This window comes from Aphelocoma coerulescens (genome assembly GCF_041296385.1).
Source record: "Aphelocoma coerulescens isolate FSJ_1873_10779 chromosome Z unlocalized genomic scaffold, UR_Acoe_1.0 ChrZ, whole genome shotgun sequence".
Lineage (NCBI taxonomy): Eukaryota > Metazoa > Chordata > Aves > Passeriformes > Corvidae > Aphelocoma > Aphelocoma coerulescens.
In genome coordinates this window covers 53,452,056-53,476,933 of record NW_027184085.1, presented here as the reverse complement: position 1 = coordinate 53,476,933, position 24,878 = coordinate 53,452,056, and the positions used below count along the sequence as shown (strand labels likewise).

General features: G+C 36.7%; 1 protein-coding gene across 1 annotated transcript in view; it reads left to right on the top strand.

The window, feature by feature from the left end:
• Positions 1-1,096: 1,096 nt before the first annotated feature.
• LOC138103877 (atrial natriuretic peptide receptor 2-like) overlaps positions 1,097-24,878 on the top strand; it is a 41,960-nt gene continuing 18,178 nt past the window's right edge. Inside the window, exons 1-13 of the mRNA XM_069002487.1 lie at positions 1,097-1,150; positions 2,231-2,327; positions 5,170-5,302; positions 7,662-7,785; positions 9,756-9,860; positions 10,412-10,514; positions 12,078-12,223; positions 14,760-14,832; positions 17,116-17,263; positions 18,701-18,787; positions 19,059-19,202; positions 20,053-20,174; positions 21,824-21,965. Coding sequence (XP_068858588.1) covers positions 1,097-1,150; positions 2,231-2,327; positions 5,170-5,302; positions 7,662-7,785; positions 9,756-9,860; positions 10,412-10,514; positions 12,078-12,223; positions 14,760-14,832; positions 17,116-17,263; positions 18,701-18,787; positions 19,059-19,202; positions 20,053-20,174; positions 21,824-21,965 — 1,478 coding nt within the window. The remainder of the gene's footprint in view (positions 1,151-2,230; positions 2,328-5,169; positions 5,303-7,661; positions 7,786-9,755; positions 9,861-10,411; positions 10,515-12,077; positions 12,224-14,759; positions 14,833-17,115; positions 17,264-18,700; positions 18,788-19,058; positions 19,203-20,052; positions 20,175-21,823; positions 21,966-24,878) is intronic.

The following is a 24,878-nucleotide window of genomic DNA, read 5'->3' as shown; positions in this document are numbered from 1 at the left end:
TGTACCAAAAAAAAAAAAAAAAAAAAAAAGGTGGCATTCTGAAATTCTCTAAAAGACTGCTAAAAGACGTGGTGAGACCTATCATTTGGGTGATCTCATCATAGTGAAGCACAGGAAAACAAAACACGAATGAGGTTTAGGATCTCATAACATAAGATTTCAACCTAAAACATATTAGCTTATACAAATAGCTCTTTAATGAGTGAATCCAAACAGATTTTTTAATTAATCTACAGCCCTTTCAAGATTAATTTGGCACACATTGCATTTTTTTATGCCGTTTTGATGCAAGACATAGTGAAGTTCAAGCATTTTGAGTAAGGTTCTTAATACTGGATTTGGCTGAGAGACAGAATTCAAGAGAAAACAGAGAAATATTCAGGAGAGCTGAATCAAAACTGAAGATTTGTATTGGCAGGGCTTCAGCAAACATAGATATTCATGGACACATCTATGTCTTTAGTGTACCAGCATGGCCACACAGAAGTCCGTTTCACCTGTGTATGTAGCAGGACACTTGGACAGAAGTTGTCCTACACCTTCAAGGACTGCGAAGTTGAAGATACAGGGTCTCATAAAATTCAGGTTGGAAGGAAGCTCAGGAAGCTAGTCAGCCTCTAGCCTTACCATTTATCTTATGTAGGTAGCCTTTGCTTGCCTTGGTGTTTATACATCTCTCCTCCTCTGGGCTCAGCTATGTCTCTGTATTTATTTCCACAGCATCAATTCATCTGCCTAAGGGTCAGACGCTGTTCACATTTGACAAGGCACTGCAAGAAAATCCCCCCAATTGGTTTTCTGATTTTGAGCAGTAAGGGGCACAAATTTCAGTGGTCTGGGGGTGGGGCTGGCCCTACAATAAGTGGGGACTTTTCAAAGGATTTCAGCAGAGGTGCAGAGGGGTATTTCCATCCTGCACGATGAAGTGGGCTAGGGAAGAAGAGGGAAGGAGGAAGCAGAACAGCTGCAGCAGCTGGAGTTGCCAGGATCAGCTTGCCTAGCAACCCTCTTCTTAGGGAAGGGCATCTAATTCAGAAGCAACAGCAACATCAGAAGCAGCCCTGACACTTGGTGAGCTGGGTGCACGTTAGGGAGCATGGGAGCTGTCAAAACACCAGCTGTAGAGCTCCGAAGCCTCCTCAGTTTATTGGTAGGTCTACCTAGATCTGCTTACCAGAACTTATTCCTCTGATCTGTGCATACAGAAAGAACTGTATATGGCTTATTACAGTGAAACAGCTATTTGTACCAGGCAGTTGTTGATTTTTATTTTAGTAATGTAGAAACCAAAAGTAATGGAAGATATATTACAAATAACTAGTTTTATCATTCTATCTTATTCCATTCATGTTGTGTTAAGAAATTGTATAATACAGTAGATGATTATGCTTTAATAATATGTAGAAAAACAATAGCAGATTCTATGAGTAGAAACGATTATCTTTTACTAGAAGTAGAATAAGCCCAGAGTACATTATCATAGAGTATTCTGATCTGTTCATATACACCGTGGAGTATTTTTTAATACATGACTGATATAATCTGTTATATATATATATATAAAACGTATATTTTGTTACTGTTGCAATTCAATCTGTACGCTACTATGATGCTGTATTCTACCGATACCAGGCTTATGCTGTCCTTATTTTATGTGTCATTGTCTATATTAACATTTATATGGTTAAAATCTGTAGTGTGTTATTAAAGGTATAATAGAAAATTACTCATTCAAAGATTTTAGGTATAAAAGATTAAAAGAAACTGAACAGTTTGGAGTGGGAAGAGTGCCATTCTAGAAGCAAACAAAAAAACCTCTTTAAATAAATTGTGTCTCTGCATATGGTCCTAGAAGCACCTGCTCTTTGTAAAGAACCATTCTGGAAGAGAAAGGTTAGTTAAGTCCGCTCACTGTTTCAAGCCAATTTCTGGACAGATCAAAATAACATACTGGTTGTGTTTATATACCCCCAAGGAGCTATCTTTTTTTAATTATTATTTTTATTTATATTTTTTATTTTTTTCTCCAGAAGTTGAAGACAGCAAAATATGCCATGCTATGTTTCTGCATTTTGTTTGATTTCTGTAGAAGGATTACAAACTTAGGAGATGGAACCCATCCTTTCCCTGTTCTCATACTGTCATTTTGACTCTATTTTTTTTGTTTTGTTTTTGTGGTTTTTTTTGTTTTGTTTTGTTTTTTGGGTTTTTTTTTGTTTTTTTCTGTCAGGTGATACTAGTGGAGGGGTGGCATGATTTAGATAACAAAGACTATGACTGTTGGCCCCTGGAAAAGCCAGATGAGTATAACATGCTGGACTGCGGAGGTGAGTGAGTCATAAAGAAAGATGATATCTTACTTGGGGAATGGCTGAAACCACAAAAGTGAAGTATTCATAATAATAGTTTACTCATGATGGATGTTATCTGTGGTAGAAAGCATCTAAATCAGTGACAACCTCTCTTCCTAGAGAAATAAGTGAAAGAAAACAGCTAGAAGATTCTTCAGAGTAATTATTTGTCCAATATAACTTTGTTCCAATAGAAAAAATAATAGCAACAGCTGTATCCCTTTGCCCAGAGAGAAACTGAAAACATTTTCTTTCTCATTAGAAAACCAAATGCAATTTAATCCAAATAAAGCATGGAGGCAGCGCTGCATTGTAGCAAATGTACTTGCTGAAACTTTGTAGTGCCAGTTCAAAAGTGTACTGTGCTTAATCAGTAAGCCAGAATGCAAAATTCTACATGTCATACTTTTCCACCTTGCTCAAAACTGTTCCATGAGTACCTAAAAAAACCCTCAGACCTTTAACCACTTACTTCTGCCAGTTCCAAAAATTAATTTACATGATGAGATAACAAAAAACCAGAATAATTTTTTTGTGTTGGTAATTTATAGAGATGAAAAAGTAATTAAGGAGCAACTGAAATGTGGAAAATTCAATTTAAGTAGAAAAAAATTTATTATACTCCAGGGGTTATAAAACAGTAGAACAGGTTTCTCAGAAAGTTTGTGGCTTCTCCATTCTTGGATATTTTCAAAACCTGAGTAGACAAAGGCTAGAGGAACATCCCTGAGATGACCCTGCCTTGAGCAACACAGGCTTGGACCAAATGATTTCTGTAGGTGCCTTCCAAGGTCAACTCTTCTGTCATCTTGTGACTCTGTCACAAATAAATAACTGATGTAAAGGAACACTTTGTTTATGTTGTAAAAGGTGGGACTGGAGACAAACATTTAATAGGGTTTTTAGAAAAAACCAAGAACACCTCAGAAGGCGATTCTAATAAAACACTGCGGGAAATATACTGCTGTGTCACACTCTGAGCTGAATGTTACAGTTAAACATTCTCCAATTAATTATTTTGGAACAATGAAGTTCAAAGACTATCTAGATAATTTCAACTAATACTTATATCCCTGTATGAATTAGTCTTGGTTTAACATTGAAACAGCTACTTATCAGTACAGATGCCTTGTTTAAATCTATTTTTACTAAGTACAAGGGAAACTAACATGAGTAGGTTGCTTAATTAATGTATACCCATTACAGTCAGTTTTAGAATGAACTTCAAGCTCTATCCTGCCTTTCTTTGTAGGTTTTCTTTGCCATTTGCTGGGCATTGCTAGAAGCAAAGCAAAACACATATACTGTAGCCTCATTGCTGTGGAATTAACGAAAGATCTTCAAAGCTTTTATATGTGGGAGTATTTACCGTTGAAAGAAGAGTTAGGTTTATGTTTTTAAGACCTTTAAAAGGAAGTAGAAAGTAATTTAACTAAAATTTGTTCTGACCTTTTGTCTTCATTCTCACATATTCTTTGAAGCTCAACTCTCTTACCTTTTAGTAGAAATCACATAGCATTTTTTAAAAAATCTTTGTATTATAGTTTTTCACTTAGTGTTAGCAATTAAAATGAGTTTTTACTTTTCAAGGGAGATGGGTAATAAAGAGGTTATTTTACAATTTGCCTAGTTTAATCTGATAGGAAATGAGGGGGAAAATAGTGGTTTCAGTACAGTGAAAGTGAAGAACATACTTGTTAGAACAAGTATGAGTAACAGAAGAGGTCATAACCAAACAACAACAACAAAAAGAGATCTCTTGTAAGGCAGGTTTACCGGTCCTCTGTGGAAGAAATTTAATACTTCCTGACAAACTGAGTTACATAGTTGCATTATGTAGGTAATTTGATGTGGTGCAAATTAAAACCTTCATCCAACAATGGAGAAAAAGGTAGGTGGATGGAGTGGGAAGATTTTGGTAGTGTTGTTTAAGTTTATGGATTTAAAACTTTTCCCAGCTCTTGTCTCACTTCATTCTCAGACCCAGAGGAGGTAGTAGGGAGTCCCAGGGACAAGAGACATGATGGGGATAAACCATCCTTCCCAGTCAAAATTGTGAAAATGGGAAACGACAGATGTCTGATTAGCACTCCTTCTACTGTCCTCTGTTCTAGATGCCATATGGTTCTATTACATTAAATATGTAGTATATATATATATATATATATATATTACATTAAATATGTAGTATATATAATTTATGTCTCATGAGTTTAAGGGTTTTGGCTGAATTTTGTGTGTGGTAGAGTTGTCTGTTCCTCTTCCATAATAAGGTGTGTCTCAGTAAAAGCAGCCAAGAATTAAGAGTAATGTTGCCTGATCAAAAGAGGCAAGCAAATATACCAGGATGCCATGTACTGGAAACAAAGTTAATTTGCATAAGATGAAGAGATATTTTGTTACATTTCTCCAACTGCTTGATCTTTTCTGAGTGTCAGAATTCTTCAATAATGTGCTTTGGTGTTTATCTATACAGCCACTAAAATGCATGACTCTTTTTGGCTCATAAAAAGTAATGGAGGAGTACTCAGAGGGTTATTCAGAGGGTAGTGAAGCACTGGAACAGGTTTCCCAGAGAAACTGAGGATGTCCCATCCCTGAAAATGTTCAAGGCCAGGTTTGAGCAACCTGGTCTATTGAAAGGTGTCCCAACCCATGGCAGGGGAGGAGGAGCATCTTTAGGGTGCCTTCCAACCCAAACCACTCTATGATCCTATGAATAGATGAAAATCACTACAGAGGAAGTTTTACATTTGTATGTATCTGTTAAGTAAAAAAGTATAGCAAATATTCTGACCCATGATTGCATTGTTTCTAGGACTGGAGATGACATGGGTGCAAAGGCCTCCAGAAAAGTCTGTGAGTGGGGAATCCTTCAACGTTACTTATGCAGTCTTTGCTTCAGACAGTTTTTATCAATATGCTGTGCAAAATGGAATCCTTTCCCAAAGGTATTACTTCTTATAAAAATGCTGTCATGAGCATATGAGGATTTTGTGTGTACATATTCAGTAATATAATTGGAATGCACACTCAGGGGCTCTTCATTAATTCCTTCCATCTTTTGAGGTCTCTTGTAGCTGTGTTTGCCCTGCTATTTTTCCCTTTGCTCTCAAACCAGCCATCATGGCATGGTTGCCTGCTAGAGACAGGGCACATAACTACTGTCACAGTGCAACTCTGAACATCACTTCTTGCCTTCTCTACACATGGAATTTACAGCTGAAGTTTAAGCATGAGTCACAGACTCTCTGTATTATATACTCATTTCAATCATAAGTGTGATTGAAGTGCACAACATGGATATGAAAAAGAGATAGTCCATCCCTGAATCCATTTAATTCAGTGGTAAACCTTGCTTGATTTCTATGGGATTAAAACCCCTCTGAAAGTTTATTTGTCAACTCACACACTGTGTTGGTGACTGTGGACATCACAGTGGTTAAATAGAGAGTATGTAGGGGTGCAACTACAGATCTACAGATCTGGATCTATAAATCCGGGGATAATACACTCTGATTTCACACTTCTGTGTGTACGTAGCAATTCTCCATCCCTGTACAGGAACACCTGGGACAGAGGGTGCAGCCCCACTTTCTGTGCTATTGTGTAAGAGATGTTTATGGAACATTTTTCTCTGCCTAAGTGTTCACATTTCAAAGTTCAATTTATAAAAGCTGTTATCCAGAGTTATTTTATTTCGTATTGAAAGATGATCCACAATCTATTTGCAACAGGAAAAAGTAGATATATATTTTTTTTTATCATCTATGTACTATGTTTAGAAACTTACTTAACATTTGTTTATCACATTTTCTGAAATGTATGGCTAGTAATAGTTCTGAGAACTTAACCATGAGGCAGGTTTTTTCACTGCTTGGCATGAATCTGATTTTTCTAGCCTTCCCAGGGAGACCCACACACTCAAATCCGTAAGAAATTTGGAAAAGTCTGCTTTTTGTGTACTTATACATATCTTGAAAATAGAGAGATGGCAAATATTTTTAAAGAGAGATAAATCTATGCTGCAGTTTTTCAAAGGGATCAAATTTGCATCTCAATTTAACTAGAAGATTATCTGGTTTACACTAAAGGTTACAGTGGCTGACCCAAATACCCATTGTGTATGGGCATCAGCATAATTGGGTGAAGTTGTGATGAAGTTACTGAATAAAAAATGCAGAATACTGGATAAATTTTAAAAAGGAGCCCTAAAGAAAAATACATTATAGAATTAGGCACCAACTTAATTAAGTATTTTTCTTAACTTCACATATGATCTCAAAGGCTAATAAATTTTAGTATTTTATCTGTTTAGATGTTTTGGAGATTGACATATTTTCATATCATGTTTCAAATATGTCTATGCCCTTTTAAATCTGGCCATGAGTACAATCTATGTTAACCTAATCCTGTGTTTTTGTTTATTTGTCATCATAAACAGTCTTCTCATAATAAGCAAAGCCTTCTGTCTTAGATCTACTCATTACTAGCTAATACTTTCATTAAGAACAAGCCAAAAAATAAATCCTGTGTTCTGGAATTGTTTTATAAAGATCCAACACAAGTGCATTACATTTCAGCTGAACTGCAATTAATTCTGGCTGTATCTGAGTAAATGATGTTTACAGGAAACAATTTTATCTTACAGCCAAATTTATTAGGGTGATAACCACTGAAAGTATAACTGAGGAAACAGTGTTGCATCACACATTTCCAGGTGAATATATTCATCTTTCAGGAATAAGTTTTCAAAAGTCGTTTTACAGAACAGTCTGTTCATAAAGTCTACGCTAAATTTGTGGTTTGGGGAATGGTATCTGATATCGTCCATTATACTTATTTTCCTTGGCAATTTAGATTGTGGAGCAAAGACTGGATCTAAATGTTCTGTATGAATCACATGCATGGATGAAGGTATATAACTGAAAACATTGAGACTAGAAGTAGCCAGGGACACATATGTCTGAGAGTAGAAGAAGAATAATGGTGTTTTTGTCTCTGTCAGATAAAGTAGTGCCAAGTAATCCCGCCTGGTCATTAAGTCAGGCTGGAAAGAGAAGTGGAGGTTGGTCCCTGCTTGCAGCACAGTATCTGCTAGATGTTCATAGTACATGGCAGTAGGCAGAGGTCCAGTTGACAACAATCTCCAGTGCTCTGGGAGCATTTCAACCAGAAGTAAAACAAAAGAGAAGGAAATGATTCAACCGTGTTTATTTCACTGCATATGTTTTTGCTGCTAATTTCTCTGTACAGGATAAAGAGCAAGGAATGGATGTAAAAGTTTTTCTCTCTCTCCTGTTTGGTTAGCAATGCTACTGCTGCAAAGGAATTCTGTGAGGAGCATGAATGTCCTGCCAGATGGAAAGATGCAAATGGGGACAACTGCTGTGTCTACCATGCCAACATTCATTCCTGTCCTTTAGCCTTCATGGTTAGTGTGATGGTGCAGCATCATGTGCTCTGTTCTTGCTACTGGATGAGACATCATTGTAATAACCAGGTTTAAGTTCATGAAGTATTTATGTGATTACAATTAAACCAAATTTACATAGTTCACTATATATTCACAAATTATAGTTCACTAAAACCGTTGTGGCAATGTCTGTCAGTTTTAGAATTTTTTTTTTGCACTGGATGCTGAGGGTGCAAAGCAAGTGTCTGGATCTTTGGACAAGGCAGTCCAAAGAATCTCTCATTAGTGGGACCTGACTTAGATCACTGTGCAGCCAACAGAGAAAGACAGGTCACTGCATTCTAAAACAAGCAGGGTAAATTTTCAATTGGAGGTATTCCAGTCTCTCTGTTTTATAGACTGTGAATAATTTGCTTGGATTACTGGAGTTTAAGGCGATGAGTATCACCAGCAGTGATTTGTAGAACCTTTGAAGAAGCCTATATACCATGTCCTTAGATGGAATGGTTTTTCTCTATTGTATCAGAGCAAAAAAAGGAATCCAAATATAGGATAACAAAATTTGTTTATGCAGTGTAAGCAAGATCCATTCTTAGCCTGTCTGCTTGGCTTGTCCTTCTTTGAATGAATACTTAAAGTTCTGATTCTAAAAATAGAGTTTGGAACACCTTTAGTTTTTTTAATCTATGAGGTAAGCCTTACCCTGCATGAAAACTTCCATGCAGTTGCCCAGTTTTTCTAGTTAATCTCCCGTCTAGCAATGTGACACATTCTTTGTGATCAAAGGTGGTGTAATTGGAAGCCTAGTCTACACATCTTGCAGCTGTTTCATGTACCCTTCTGTGTGAAGGTCTAATGACTCCACAACAGCTCTATTTTGCTTCTTGGCAGCCTATTCTTAAGGACCTGTTTTATTAATGATTCCCTGAGAGCCTTAGCTGGCACCAGGACTTTGGTTTAAAAGAGGAATCCCTGCTGGAATCATCACATCAAAATTTTTGTCTAGAACCATCAACATCCCACCACGGTGGTGACCTCTCCATTATTTCTATTTTCACTTTTAGTTCTGCTTGGAATTAAGGTGTGGAAATAACAAAAGCATGTTCATCAACATGCATCATTTGGTTTCTTCATAATAGTGTAAATGTTAGAGTTTCTGCTTAAAAAAATTCTATGCCATTTCACTGTCATACAGTTGAATATCACTGCATAAGATTAAACATTCACTTCAAAGTAAGATTTTTCCATTCTTTGAGAGGAGTTTGGGTTTTCATTGTTTTATTTTTTTCAGTGTCATGAGTTCTAAAACATTTTATTTTGGTTAACGTTCACCATTTCTTTTGACTTGGTTTATTTCTTACAGTCCTTTGAAAGTAGTGTCTGAAGAATTATCTGGAGTTAGGAGACAGGCTTAATCCTTTCAAGTAAACAAAAAACGACAAGATCTTTGTACAGCCAAAATAATCCTCTGTGTTTGCAGATGTAGGAGGTTTACATCTTAATAGCTTTATTGAGAAATGCTCTGCAAACAGGCCCTGAAGATGTGCCTCCCTTCTTTATTAAAGAAAAAAGAAAGTAAGCTGCTGTGAGGGACACATAAATCAAAAGTGACACATAAATAAACCCCTTTGAGAGAAATATTAAAAGTGGAGTATGATTCTGGTTCTAACATAGCAAATCCAGAAAAAGGGAACCAGCTTTATAAGATCACTCATTCTATGAGCACACTACTGAGACTCATGCTTTAAGAAATAACAGTATATGTAAGATCTTAACTGAGTATAGGATCAATTGCTTCTCTGTTATTTTATCTTTTATTTTGTCACAGAACAGTGTTGCTTGTGTTTTGGCATTTTAATAGCTTTGGTTATAAAACAGCACTTTATTTGCTGTTAGAGAACATAAGTAATTTTGAGAAAGTAAACCAGGACGAGCTAGGACTTCCATTGTGTTGTGGTTTATTGACATATTGAATATGTTTACTAAAGGCTAAAGGAGGAATATGTGGTCCATGGATCCCAGACGATGGTCAGATATTTACTCACACTTTGTCTACTGCTGGCAAAATGAGCCAAAGAAACTGGACTGCCAAGGTAAAGTATATTTATTGCACATAGGATTTTACCCGATTTGATCTTTCTGGAGCTTACTTGCTAGCAATTTAATGCAGTTAATGTACATGTTCCCCATTTCATTTATATGTATGTGTTATTGTACAAGTTATGCATATAGCTAAGTACTATCAATTCCCAACTGACTTGACTGGGAAGTACCAGCTTTACTCCTTAGGTAGTTAATGGAAGGAGTGGGGATGGGAGGAAAACAAATAGCATAATCTGCCCATTTGAGGTCCACACTAACAATACATTTCACTCATATGATCATTAGGGAGCTTCTACCTGAAAGAAATAACAGGAAAGCATACATGGCAAGATGCGTAGGGCTGACAGCCCTGCCTAGTGAAAAGAAGACACACCAGGAAGGGAATCAGACCAGTCTTTCTCACATGAGCTGTCTCTCCTGATTCTGAAAAAAATGCACAAATTCTTCTGAAGGACACCACAGTCAGTTAGTCCTCGTTATAAAAGCCTACTGTATGCAAGTGAAGTTTTGATGCTTGCTGGTTTGTTTACTTGTTTCACAGGTTGTTTTAGTTCATGTGGGTGTGACTTCTCTCATTGCACACATCAGAGTTGGGAGAATGCAAGCTGCTCTGGAAGCAAAAACCACAGTCCTTCCTGCAGTAGGTATGGTATAAAATTAAAATGTGAGATAATTGCTTATTGACTGCCAATCTCAGTGCTTTTATCATTCATGCATGGCTACCAAGAGGAAAAGCAACTCCTACCCCAACCTACCTTTGAAAATACACAAATGTCTTCCTGAAATTCTTCTTCACATAACACTGAAATCTGAAAAAGAGTTTGAGCTTCTAACATGAGTATTAATCTAGAACAGTAGAAAACCACTCTTATCAAATGAGTAAAGTCAAATACCATGACAAATGGCTTCAGGCACTACAAGGCTTGTCTGCAGTTTGTGGGAATGTGCGAATATTCCTCCAGCTAGTGTTCTGAGGATCTGGACACTCTTCCTCTGAAAGGGAGCAGACTAGTCTTAAACATATTGGAAAGGTAGAAATCCATATTGGTTCCATTGTTCACATTAAAAATTGCTGCCAAGGGCATCAGTCTTTCATTCACTTTAGTGTACCTGGGTGGAGGGAAGCAGAAATAACTAGCAATTCTGTTAGTGATGTAAAATTTAAAAAATGGACTTATTTAGTAAATTAAACACACAACTTGAAGAAGGTTATTGGCTAAAACAAGAGTGTCATCACAATACTCTTGTTAGCTACTCTTCTGGATGTGTGAGAATATATTTCCCAATGTTGTGGAAAAAAAAGAAAAAAAACACAAAGTAAAACAGTGTGACTAGAAGTATTTACCTGTAGAATTTTCTTCTCATTTCAAAACAACTGCAGCTGACTGTTCCAGGAAACTTAGAATATATCTGAGAAGAAATTTTTTAAAATGCATCTCTACCCCTGAGGCAGAAAGTGACATCTGTTATTATCTTGGTATTATACTGGAATTAATGAGGCTGAAACAGAATTATTTCTGAGCAGTGGATTTTTTTTGAGGCTTTTTTGTTTTAAAAAAATTACATAATGACAGACTAATACCTTCAGCTCATCTCTCAAGGCTGAAGTATAGCACGATACTAGTTTAGTCACAGAGGTAAAATTGAAAGACCATTCAAGACATGGCAGAAGGAGTTTTGTTATTTAAAACTTTTTTGTTTTAAATTACATCTGATACTGCTGATAATTTGTATAAGACCTTGGAGTAAAGTAAAGGAAATACTTGAAGTGTGGCTTGCAAGATTTCTTTCTGTAGTCCCCAGTGTCTTCTGCTGCTCCTGAGGAAGGGTCACTGGCTTCTGGGGATCACAAGGACTGGATTAAATACAAAGAATACAAAAGAAAATGCCAGCCTTGAAGAACTTCGACTTTCAGAAAAACAACATAATGAGAGACACAGTAGTGATGAAGTGATTTATACACAAGATGTGTCAAAGGCTCAGATGTAATTAACATTTAACCTGATCAGAGAGAACCTGTATTACTTCAGAAATTCAGATTGTTCTTTAAGTCGCTGGGATGGTATCTCTGAATTCTTCAAAATTTGTTCTTTCTGGGGCTCTGAGGTTTCCCAGCTCAAGAACCATGTGTTTAAATCTGAATACAATCTCGTGGATGGATGAAACTGCCTTAAAATTTTCTGATGTATGTTTCCTTTTCTAATCAGTCTGTGGAGATGGCTTTTGTGAGGAAGAAGAAGGCTGCTCTATCTGTCCAGCAGACTGTGGGGAATGCCCTCTTTCTGTTGATGTTAGGATAGCAATTGTCTTACCAATATGTTTAGTCTGCACTGGCTTCATTTTGACAGTCATGGTAAGTACCCATTCACTCCTATTTCCTTTCTCTTAGATCCATGATTTTGTTATAGTGGAGCTCTCTCCTAGTAGAGGGAGAGATTTTCTTCTGCATTCAGCACCTGTGTGCTATGGAAAAAAGGAGAAAGAAGGGAAACAACTTTTAAAGCTTCCTTATGAGGGAAGTCACATTGTACTTGAGAGAAGACTGAGGTGGAATTTAACAGACGGATGGGTAGATTATGGTAAAGGAAAGAAAGATTTTCCACAACATGGGAAGTAGGGGATGCCAGCAAAGTAAGAGTACTTTTCACTCAAAACTCTGTTATGAAATTGACTGCTTCAAACCCTATGGAGGTCAGAATTATAAAATAATTCAAAAAAAAATTAGGTAAATTCATTAAGGGACTAACTCCACAAGAGGCTAATCTCAGAGTCCAAATACAACTTTAAAAGCAAAACATTCAACTTAGGATATTCTCAAAAGAATCATGGGGAGAAGATAATTTTTTTCCTGTTTTTGTTGGTTGATTTTTTTAATAGGTTTGTTTTCTTAGTGTAACAACCAGCTTGATTCAGTTCAAAGTGATTAATTCTGCATAGTAATTATCAATTATTGTAGCAGACTCATGAATGAAAAAAAGGGAATGAGGATAGAGGAGTGTATCAATATTGGAGAAGTAGTTTTGGGTGTCTTTGAAAGAAAATGTCTGTATTAAGAGAAGAGAGTATGCTATTATGACTTATTATTTAATAGTGCTTCTGGGAAAGAGGATCTACATTCCTTATGTATCTGCATCTTAAAAAAAATGCATTTATGAGTTTCATAGCAGAGGTTGTCAGGTGAATATGGTAGTTGTAGAATCATTGTATTGACTATGTTTGTAATATGTAATTTATTTAGAGCTTGGCCTCTGTATCCTATAAAACTATAGGCTCCTCTTTCCCCTCTTTCCATCTTGTACTGCAGTTGCTGTGAGCATCTGTGGTAGGCAGCTCACTGAAAGGGAGTGAGTAGGAGAAAGGTGATGGCCCACAAATTGAGGTACTAAGGGAGGCCTGAATCACCTTATATTTTTTTTCTTTCTGTGCCTGACTGTGTGGCTTTGTGAGGTAGGAACAGAAGCACTGTTGAAAGCTATTTGAGCACTCATAATCCACAAAGAAGTTGTGCCAATGAGTTTGTAGCAACTTTCCTGTAAAACCATATGATCTGATAGAAATATGCAATTGGACAGATGAGAAGCTCAGGCAGTTTTAGATAACTAGCTTTTTAGAAAGAACGATGGAGTTTCTTGGCCTTGCATGTGTTTATTTAACGGTCTTGTAGCAAAATTAACCTATTATTTCTGCTGGTTTTCCGTAGATTTGGAGTACTTTGGGTTTTCTTGTTCTTTCATTTCTATATGCATATTCCTGCTAACGTCTTCAATAGCAGCATCATGGGTTTTTAAAGTTTTATTGGTTTTATCATAACAAGATAGGAAAGATTATTTTATCCAATTCAGGAATTGATATAATGTAAAAAGAACCGTCTAGGAAACTAGTGCCTTCTTTAAAGCCTCGAGTAGCAGAAAGGATTCCTTTGATATCAGTATCAAAGGAAGCAAGCCTAGTATTCACTTCTTGCTAATATGTCTTTGTACAGTCATACCTTTACAAGATAAAATGTAGGTTTTTTTCCTCAGAAGCCTTTTGAAATAAATGACTTGATTTTGATTCAGTGAGCTCTATATTTATCACAATTTCAACCAGTATATCAACAAAATCTCCATAACCTGTTTCTTATCCATTATCTGGGCTTTTGTTACCTGTTTCAATGAATGCATCATTCCTAGTATTAAATTCTGCACTACAAAAAATGGTATAATGATGGTAAAATGATACTTTGATTTGACATTTTGACATTGTAGTCATAACAACTGTATAATTAATCTGGTGCTCATTTGAAAGCATGTATTTACACTCTGTAAATGTTAGCTTTGTATGTCAGCTCTACAGAAAATCAGCTATTAGGTCAATGCCTTCTTTACAAAGTAGCCACAGAAACCCTACCTAATATTCTTTAGGAGAGAGTGTTTGACGGAATATGGCCTAATTTGTAGTTCATGGGCTAATTCTATTCCAAGATATAAGATAACTGCTCCTTATCTCGGGATTGGGATGAAATGTGTTCTTGTTCTTACTTACATAGCACAGGGCACTTCCATGAGATGAGATGATGTAAACCCCTCATCTGATGTCCAGGCTGAAATGTAAATGCATAAATGTTGACACTAATGGAGAGTTTGTATCCAATGCAAAATATGATGCGTAATTAGTTCTGGAATATAGCCTGTACAGTTTTTAATGTATTTATTAGATGCTGTTTTCTTCTAAGCCTGTTATTAATACTTCTGGTTCTAATGTTACTTGTAAGACATATGCTGGATGTTTACTCTTCAGATTTAATTTGGATACTTTTAAGTTTTCATATTTTATAAAAATAATCTCTGATTTAATTCCTTCAAAGACAGGAGGGCTACATTAGGAATGATTTTGTTTTATTTTTGTAGTGGTTTCAATATCAGAAACAAAAGATGCTTTGGGATGAAAGCTGGATTATAGATTTCAACTGCATCAAACAAGGTTAGTAACTTGTAATTTTGATACTGTGATCAGTGTCCTTATTAATTTTTTAGAAATAATCTCAATTATATTGTTCATATTTTAAGGGTCTTGCAAAAAGTGAAGCAGTTTGAGAAAGACATATCCAATGTTTCATCCCTGTAACCTCTGTGAGATGATCACTCATATTTTTGTTTATCAAAGCTTTAGATGACAAAGTTATTTTAAACAGTTTCCTTCTTTTTAATTATGTTGATTTGTCAGTTGCAAAAGACAAGCCTACCCGAAAATAAACAGATAAGCTGTGGAGTTGAACAAAATAAATTACAGTGGCTTCAGTGGATATATCTTTCTGTATAATTGTTCTCACTAAGTTGGCCTGGAATTGCACAAATATATTGAGGGATATAGCGCTATCTTAATTTCTCTCAGTGTATGATGTCTGTGGCAGACTTGCTACAGAAAGTAATTCATTTTGGCCAGAAGTTTGGAGGGTTTTTTTTCTATTCTATCTTCTGGCTATAAACTATGATTTAATTTGCTCAATAAACTATGATTTAATTTGTTCTAATTAAACAAGTTAAGAAGAAATTCAGGTGTTATTATATGCTTTACTATGTGGCATTTAAAATACATATAGATTATTTACTTTGCTGTTCCTTGATTTAGCAGAAGGAAAACAATACCTAGATCCTCAGAAAGGGTAAATCTGTAGAAATCTGCTGAAGTTGGTAGGTCTGTGCTGATTGTACACTCTCTCATTTTCTGTCTCTGGGAGAAATTGCTCAGCAGATGTCTGCTTTATCTGTGTTCAGTTGTGTTGCCAGTGTCAAGATGTTCTTGTGATAATATATAGTAGAGATACTTCCAGCCTTAGACTTGAACATTAATTTCTGTATACCTTTGATAAGATATTGTTGTTGTTGTTGTGAAGAAGAGATTTTGGCTTAGAAATTAATTTGATTACAGGAACCAAAATGAATTTCAATCCAGATTTGTGAAAACAGAAATGGAGAAAAGTGTTCTTCAATACAGCAAAATGTAACATGAGCAAAATTTTCAGCTGATAGTAAATTAGAAAATGCCATAAGCATCACATGTGAGGGGAAGCAATAGAAAGAGAATGAGGGAAATTAGAAGCATGATCAAAAAATAACACATTAAAATTAATTTGGAAACTTCAAGATGAAAGATGTAACTTTCTTGGAAAAAAACCTGCAAATCAGCGATACTGTTTAAGACCTAAGAGTGATGATTAACAACTTAATGCGGACTGATAACATTATAAGGTCACAGACAGTATATCTTCTCTGTATAGAGTTGTTCAGAGCTACCCACAGTGGCCTGAAATGCACAGTTATCTGAATGAAAACACATCAGCAGTGCTGTACCAGGGTATGTAGCACTCAGTGTGAAAAATTAGCCTTATTTTCTTCAAGATAACTTCTTTTTTTGGTGTATTGCACCATATATAGAGATATAGATACATATGCACTCTTATTCTCAAAGCTATCTCAGGGACCCGTAATGTATTTCTGGGTGGAATGCTGTAGAAAGCTTCAAATGTCAATGCAATTCTGAACTGCATATGGATAATACTATGGTGTGGGAACATGGCAGTCCTGATTCAAGGTGAGATGCTGAACTTCCTCAGCAACTTCCTTAGCAAGATATTTCTACCAGAGAGAGTTGAGAGGTCTCAGCAATTCTGAGACTAACTGGCTAAATCTGGATTTTAATTGGAGTTGATATGTATTTAATTGACATGATATGTAGTTTATTAAATTTGTTTTGCAGTCCATTTTTTTTACTGTGACCTGGTCAACAGACATTAAAAAATGTACACTGAGATCACTGGGAGTTTTTTCCTCTTACTGTATTGTTGCTCTTCTCTGCCTTCTCTCTGGTGTCAGAATCACTTCCCACATTCCTGTACTTTACAGTCTCTAGGAGCTCCAAATAGACTTGTTAAAGTATGGCACAGGGTTTGCTCTCCTTCCCTGGGTTCTGTCCTCAGCTTCTATGTAGCAGCAAGGGCTAATCATCTCAAGAGCAGAGAAATAAAAATTGCATCAAATCCTGTGGATTAATGAGAAGTATCTCTGGCAATAAATCATCTTTGAGACTTTTTTACTCTTTATGCAGCAGTCACATTCCAAGCAATGGCTTTCTCTCCTAAGTATTAACAAGAGCAGATAAGATGCAAAGATTTTGAGAATTCTTTTATTTGTTTGCCTCTGGAGTTTCCACCTGTGCAATAATAGGAACCTTCATGTACCTTTTCTCATCCCACAACCCATCTAGATTGCACTATATGGACAGCAACAGGAAGCATGATGAGTGCTCCCCCAGCACCCAGTGACTCCAATGTCAGCTGTGTTACTGCTCTGAGCTCCTGCGCAGCAGCTGCCAACATGTCCTGGAAGAAATACTTCACCCAGACTGGGAGATAGTAAGTCAATATGTTACTCATTTACTGCAGTATCTACTGTATTATAGTTTCACCTTGATCTCTGATTCTTGCCACTTTACATTGATAAGCAGTGAAAAAGCTTGAATTTATCTTGTTAGGCCAAATCTGGTAAGTTAAGATCACCATCTGACTTCTGCACCACATATTGGCTGTGGAATATTTGACATACCAGGCTTCTGGTTTGGTTGTGGTTCCTCTTTTTCTGTTAGGAACTTGTTAAAATGTTGGTGCATAAGATGTCCTGCATCCATTAATGAATGGCTCTTGCTGTTTCAAATGTATCTGAAACTAAGGCTTTTATGCAACCCTTTTTCGTAAAATGCAGGCAGAGAAAGCTAGGTTCTTTGCACTAAAGAATGACATCCTCTACAGTAGCACACATAAATCTTTTCCTTAAACCAGATGACACGACTCAAGATTCAGAGCATTTCACGTCTGAATCAAATTATAAAGGTGCATATCATGTAACTATAAGGACAAATGGCATAGCCATATCCTGCTATCCAGAAAGCAGTTTTTCCCATAGAAGAGATAAATTAAGGGGTAGGAGCAGAACACATGCAAAGCAGTACTTACCATTTGAATACACAGGGAAGTATCTGGGCTTTGCAGGATAAAGTAGCTTACTTAGGATCATTGGCTGGGGGAGCAAGTGCCTTTTCAGCATAGATTGTGGAAAATCACAGCCACTTCATTGATGAAATACTGCGTCCAGCACTGATATTTTTTGCTTCTTCTTTCTGAATGGTGACATTTTCTTCATCATCATCATCATCATCATCATTTTCCTCAGATGACTCACGGTCAAAAACATTCATCAAGGGTGAAAAATGTAAGAATGGGACATTCAGCGTCATTGGTGAAACACCTACAACTGCTACACTAGCCACCTCATACTCTGTATTTATATGGTGGGCACCACTAATATTCCTGCAGGTATCTCCACTGTATTCCTTTACTCTAACAAGGAAAATTGCTTTGCTCTCAATCAAGTTCAGCTGCTTCTTTGCTGAGAATGCTCAATCCTATGAGAAAAAAAGCATGTTAAATGTCAGTGCAGGATCTACAGAACAGTAGCCAGAATTAATGGATAGCAGGGATGTGGCTGTATGTGTTTCTCTAGCTCTGACATTCCCTTTACTGCTACTCTGTCATCAAACTACCTCAACTGACTCTAGCACTCACATTCCAAATGTTGGCCACAGATAAGATTGCGTGAATGTAATCACTAATGCTTCCTTTATCAAAAGAAACAGGATCTTGTCCCTTGTCTTGGATTCAGATTTACAGCCACATATGGACATGCTTAAATTCTCTGCCTGATCTCTAGGTATGAAGCTGTTCCCCATTTGTGTAGTATTGCTGGCTTGTGAAGTTGTCCTAAAACTCTGTAAACAGCATTTCATTCTGTTTCAGTGATGGTAGAACAGTGGCCATAAAGAAAATAATGAAGAAGGCATTCACGCTGTCTAAAACCATACGTAAAGAAGTAAAGCAAGTGAGGTAAGAAGTGAAATATAAGAAGTGTATGTTCTTCCATTTTTACACTGGTTTTTTAGGGCTTAAGATCTTTCCAAATGTGACTGTAAATTCATATTCCTCTTTCTTTCAAACTTTGCTTGAAAGAAAGAAAAGATCAAGATTTCCTTATGTCTGTTTTATTTTTTTCTTTACATTGTGAGACAAGGTACTTGGTTTTCCAGTTACACTAAAAAAACAGGAGGGACATCTGTGAAAATTTCTGTTGTGCTGTGATTTTTGTTGATTTTCACAGGGAACTTGACCATCCCAATCTCTGCAAATTCATTGGAGGTTGTATAGAAGTTCCAAATGTTGCCATTGTCACAGAGTACTGCCCCAAAGGCAGCCTGAGTGATGTGCTTCTCAATGAAGATATTCCTTTGAACTGGGGTTTCAGGTAAAAAAATCCAACTTTTTAAAAGCTAAATGACATAGACAGTGCTGTATGCTATTTAGGACAAAGTGTTAATTTTAGATAAAGTTCTTGTGTAGACAGGCCTGTACTGTGATATAAGAAAGCAAGAAAGAAAGCAAGAAAGCAAGAAAAGAAAGAAAAAAAACTTGAATGTCTAGTCCAAGTTTTCTTCTGGTTTTTTGAGAAATCATATGCTTAGTGCTAGCAATGCTAAGCCAATGACCTTTCAATTCTTTCTCTAGTTATACTGCAAAACTATTTTAAAACCCTTTTCTCCCATATAACTTTATTTTGTTCTCAAATATCTTAGGCATCCCTATTTAACTAAAACCCACTGCATCTTTGTTTGGGAAGACATATTGGTGAAATGGTTAGCATACCTACAAATGCTTTATTATACTTACCAATACTGGAAATGAGCTCACATTGTCAATGAAACTTTCACAAAGGCAGTGACATCGTTTTTTGAGATTGGTTTTCTTGATATGCCCATTCTGCTTTTGCTGTATGCTTGCCTTCAGCAAAGAAAATAAATGTTTTCCGGAAGGAAACCTTCCAAATAAAGAGAGGAAGGTAATAAAATTGTTTCACTTGTAAACATGTGAAAGTACTTCCAAGGATACAAAAGTACTGACAATTTCTAGAATAAACTCGACTGTCTTGGCCTGTGAGCTCAGGGAGATACGGGTTTTCAAACAGTCACCTTAAGTGTTTTGGAAAAATGAGCATGGGAACACAAATTGAAAGCTATAGTTTCTGTAAACTTCAGTAGGCTTTGGAGCTATTCTTGAGTGAAAGTGGATATACTAGCTCACTGATTTTTGACTTCCAGGTTTTCTTTTGCTACTGATATTGCTCAAGGAATGGCCTATCTCCACCACCACAAAATGTATCATGGACGGTTGAAATCTAGTAACTGTGTGATAGATGACCGGTGGGTTTGTAAAATTACAGGTAAAGAGAAGACTAGAAAAAAATTTCAAAACTGTCCAGCTAACCCCCTAATTACAGATTTCACACTCAACACTCCTCCCAAGTGCTTTCATGTTGACATCTCATGTGGAATTGCTGACTGTACCAGACCTCACTAGCAGTGCCTTTGCTGAAGCAAGTTTCATGTTACATTATCAAGTCAAGTCATTTAGTATATGTCACTGGTGCACATTTCAGATCCCACAAATTATGCAGTCTATCAACATCTGAGCAGAAACCGCCTCATTCTCAATTTTGATACACAGAGAAACCTGAGGTATGGACAATGGTGTAAAGAACTATAGCAATGCTGACTGATTGGTAAACATAAGGTAGTTTAATGGAGAAAAGCAGACTCAGAGCTTTAAAGTCTTGTTCACAGCATTGAATTGTGTGCTCCCAGAGATGGAACTACAGGTCAGGTCTACTCTTGGTACAGGAAGACAGCCTGTGGGAAAAAGAAAACCACTAGAGAGTCTAGTTTAGTTTGCAGCTGCCAAAGGGAATTAAGGGAATGATCATCACTTCTACTATTTGCCCAGAGTAGTCATCATCCTCTCTAACCCATAGCCATCCTAAAAGCACCAGCAAGATTTGTTTTTCAGTGGCACATCCTATGACTAAGGCTCCTACACGGGGCCAGGCCTGCTTCTCCAACTCCTTCAGTATCCTTTTGCCTTCAGAACTGTCTACTCTGCTTGAAGCCTGTTCTGGAGAAAGACATAAAAATTAGACTTCGTCCAATTACATCAACTGCATCACCTTAGCACAGCTCCTCTCAATTTAATAGGATCTCTGTGAAATCATTCAGCAACTTCTGTTTTGATTCTGTTCTGTGTCAAACTGTAGTGTTTTCAAATTTTCATGGTTTATTGGGATGAAATAATGTCAAACAAACCTCATAAATAACAAATGTGGGAGGTATTTTAAAAATGACCTCCACATAAAGATTCAATCCCTAGGAACATCTTAATTAGAGGTCACTCCAGGTAAAACCAGATATCTGCATCCAGCCTTTGCATACACTCAGAAGAGTGCTATTTACATAAGAAAGATAGCAGAAGTCAGTTGTTTATTCTCCTTCTTCCTGATTCTGAGTCATATGCTAAGAATTCCTTCTATGTTAGGCTAGAAGTATAGACAGAAAGATGTTTCACATCTATGCTGCCTTTGTTCTGATGTTGTTGGTGTTCAAGTAATGCCCACCATCTGATTTTCTGTTGTTATTCTGTCTAACTAGTAATTGCTTGAGCAGCCTGCCACCAGAGATAAGGATGAAGGGCCAAAGTAGAACAGAAACCTGTGTTTACATGATAACTCTTGCACTAGATGAGACTATTTGCTGAATATAATTTGATAAAATCATAAAATAATTCTGATTGCAGTGGGTCACATAGTTCCATTTCCCTGCTGTCCTGCAGTCTTGCCCAGATATTTGGTTTACCAGATGCTATGTTTGCAATAGTTTAGGGGGGCAAGACCACCCAGACCCCACTATTTCTAGACTTAAGATGTGTATTTAGAATAGGGAAAATTAATTTCTTTGGACTAACTGTGTTACTATCTACTACTGCACATGTTTCAGGGAAGTATCCACTGAATAGTTTGCTTCCTGTTTTCTTCCATTTTAGATTATGGCTTGCAGTCATACAGAAAAGAAGATTCTCCTGAGGGATCAAGTTCATCCCAGCAGCATTTAATACAGATTTACACAGCTCCTGAAATACATTCTCTTTCAGATTTTGAACCCAATTCTATGTCAGATGTCTACAGGTAGCTAAGTTTTCCTGATCTCACTTTTACTAATCTCAAGTACTCTTTAACAATTAGGCTTGGTGTATTTCTGTTGTCACTCCAGGTATATGTTTGATTGTATTTTTAAAAGCATTGGTCCTGGAACATGGAACAGCATAGATATCACAGGATCTTCTCTTTCAAGGTAGATAACCAAATACTGAATTCACTGCCATTATTTAAAAGCAGAGTTGGCCCAATGATCTGTAAGGAGTCACTTGACTGGTAAAATAAAAAGGAATAAAAGTCTGCTATTATCTAATTATCATTTTTTTTCTGTTGCTGTTTCTTATGAAAAGTAGATTATTTTCAATAATGGCAATACTTCAAAAGTTAATAGCATCAATGTTCTAGGATGTCATAAAGCACATATGCACCCTGTAATTCTGTAATTAAATGTCAATACATTATTTTGGGGCATATACACAGTGTCAATATTTGGTTTACAGAGCAAAAATAAAATGAAGGGAAAAAAATGGATGCGCTAGTGAATAGCTGCATTCCTTTCCTTTTGAAAGCCTTTATAGAAGATTGCCTTCCAGTGGCTTTCCCTGCCAGTGGTGGATTTTTCTATCCAACCACTCTTCAGATAACCAGGATTACAATTGTAAACAAATGTCTGCATATACAATGTGCTTGAACGTCATTAATTTTTTTCCATTCTATCAGATTACCTGAGAAAGAATTTGAAGTCTCTACTATTTGTGCTCATAGGCTTAAATATATTCTTAGAATCTGCTTCAAAATAGTTCAGCTAAGGCAGTTTGAGATTCTGTTGGTATTTCTGGCTACTGTCATTTGTCCTGTTGATGCCATGAAGATTTTTTTTTTGCTTTTCTTTAAACCATTTTTATACCTTTTTACAACTTCTGTATTCTTAGTGCTTTTTGCCTACATTCTTGGACTTGTTTGTCAAGCTGAGAGACTAAACATTTTAGAAGCTTCATAGCTAGGGATCAGTGTGCCCCAGACCCCAAGGTCCTCTCCAGAGCACATTCTGTAAACTAAGATAGAACCATCCAGGGGAAGGCTCCTTGGGGAGGGGGGGCTCATTCGAGCCTCTCATTGGGGAATCTTTGATAGATATACTGATTAGTAAAACCTATAATGTTATACCAGATCTATTGTGGGTGTGCATTGTGGTGTGCATTGAGGTGCATTCGACTTGGATGTAGTGCACCTAAGGATCCTTAAAATAAATACCGAGGTAAAACCCCTTTTTCCCTTCTAACTGTGTTTTGACTCTTGATTTTAAGACCAGGAAAAGGCATCATTGTGTTTTCAACATTAAGTAGTCTTAGAAAGAACTGTGCTCCAACTGAACAATAATTTTATGATTGTCTTATACATTCCAGTTTGCCATTGCCCTGCAGCCAAAATGCATCCCAAAAAATGTTTCCTTGGCTTGTCTGTTCTTACTCTGCTCCTGTTCTGGATAGATATCATTATCTGACTTCACAGGCAACTTGGCCTCCTGAAGGCATTTCTTGCCGAAGGTTCCCCTTTAAATAGTCCTAAGATCTGATTTGCTCATATCATGCATGTTTACAATGAACTTTTGACAGATGCAGTGAATGTTTCCTGGATTTATCTTGCTGTTCATCCACATGTCTTCAAAAAAAGAGCAACATGCAGTCAGGGAAGATAGAGAAGTGCCCTGTACCATTGAAATGGTTGTCTTCTTATCTGGGCTGTTCTTTAGAATTTGCATTTTAACAAATTTTGTGTTTGATGATATGAGGAGGAGATAAGCCTTCCTGATACCTGTATTTGGCCCCACTGGCCAGGCAGCATTGATCCAGTCTTGAAATCCTCAGTTTTTATCTGCGCAAAAATTCCATTAATATTCCTGAAGGTAAGGCCCAAATAAAAAATAAGTAGAAACTGCAGGAGTGGGACTTGTAATTTAGTGGGCTCTTACAGATGAATCACTTGCTTTTAAAGTTCTCTAGGGAAACTGTTGGTCAGATGGGAAAGCTAAAATGGAAATGAGAATAGGAGGGAGCATGAATGTAGCTCCTGTTTTTAGCTGAACAGGCTGTTTTCAGTCACAGTTTCTCTTACTTCGATTCTTCTTGATTTGTAATCATCATATGAATTTCACTATCCACAATGGATAGTGAATTTTATTGAGCAGTGCTGCTGAAGATGAATTAAATCAATATGACTTTGTCAGAGTTACCATCATCTAATTATTGTCCTTGAAAATCTGTTTCAGCTTTGCTGCCTCCTGAGGATTGATTTTTCTTTCTTCCACCAATCACCACAAAATTATTATAAAAACCTCATCAGATTAATTTCTAAATTATTCATCATGTTTTATATGCATTATTTTATTTTCTAATGGTGGTCCACAAGTGGGGTGAAAGACCAATGAACATATCCTGCTACCAATAGAATGTCTTACAGAACAGTGCAACCATTAGCAACACAACAGATTGGAAAGCAATATTCTCCAAAAAGTAAATGTTACCAAGCTGAGAGGCATGCAGGGTAATTATTACACTGTTTCACTATATAAAGAAGTAAGAGCATCTTTTTCCAGCCTGTTGGCTGGAGGAGGTGCTTGCTTCTAAGAGATCACTGTTCTGAAAGATCTCCAGTGAGTTCAGTAAAAATACTAAACTCTGTTTTTACTGTCTTTTTCCATTCTTCAACCTTGGTGAATGTAATTGACCTTAGTTCAACTGAGGAAGATAATGATAATGAAAATATAATTCAGAAGGAACAAGGAGAAATGCTTACTATAAAATATTTCCTCTGGACACACTGTGTCATCATAGACTTCATGGGCATTTTCTAGAACAGTGATCTTTTCAGTGGCTGAGAAGAAGCCACTCCTCCAACTGGTGATTCTGATGAACCTGCTCCTGCCCCTTGATTGGAGCAAAA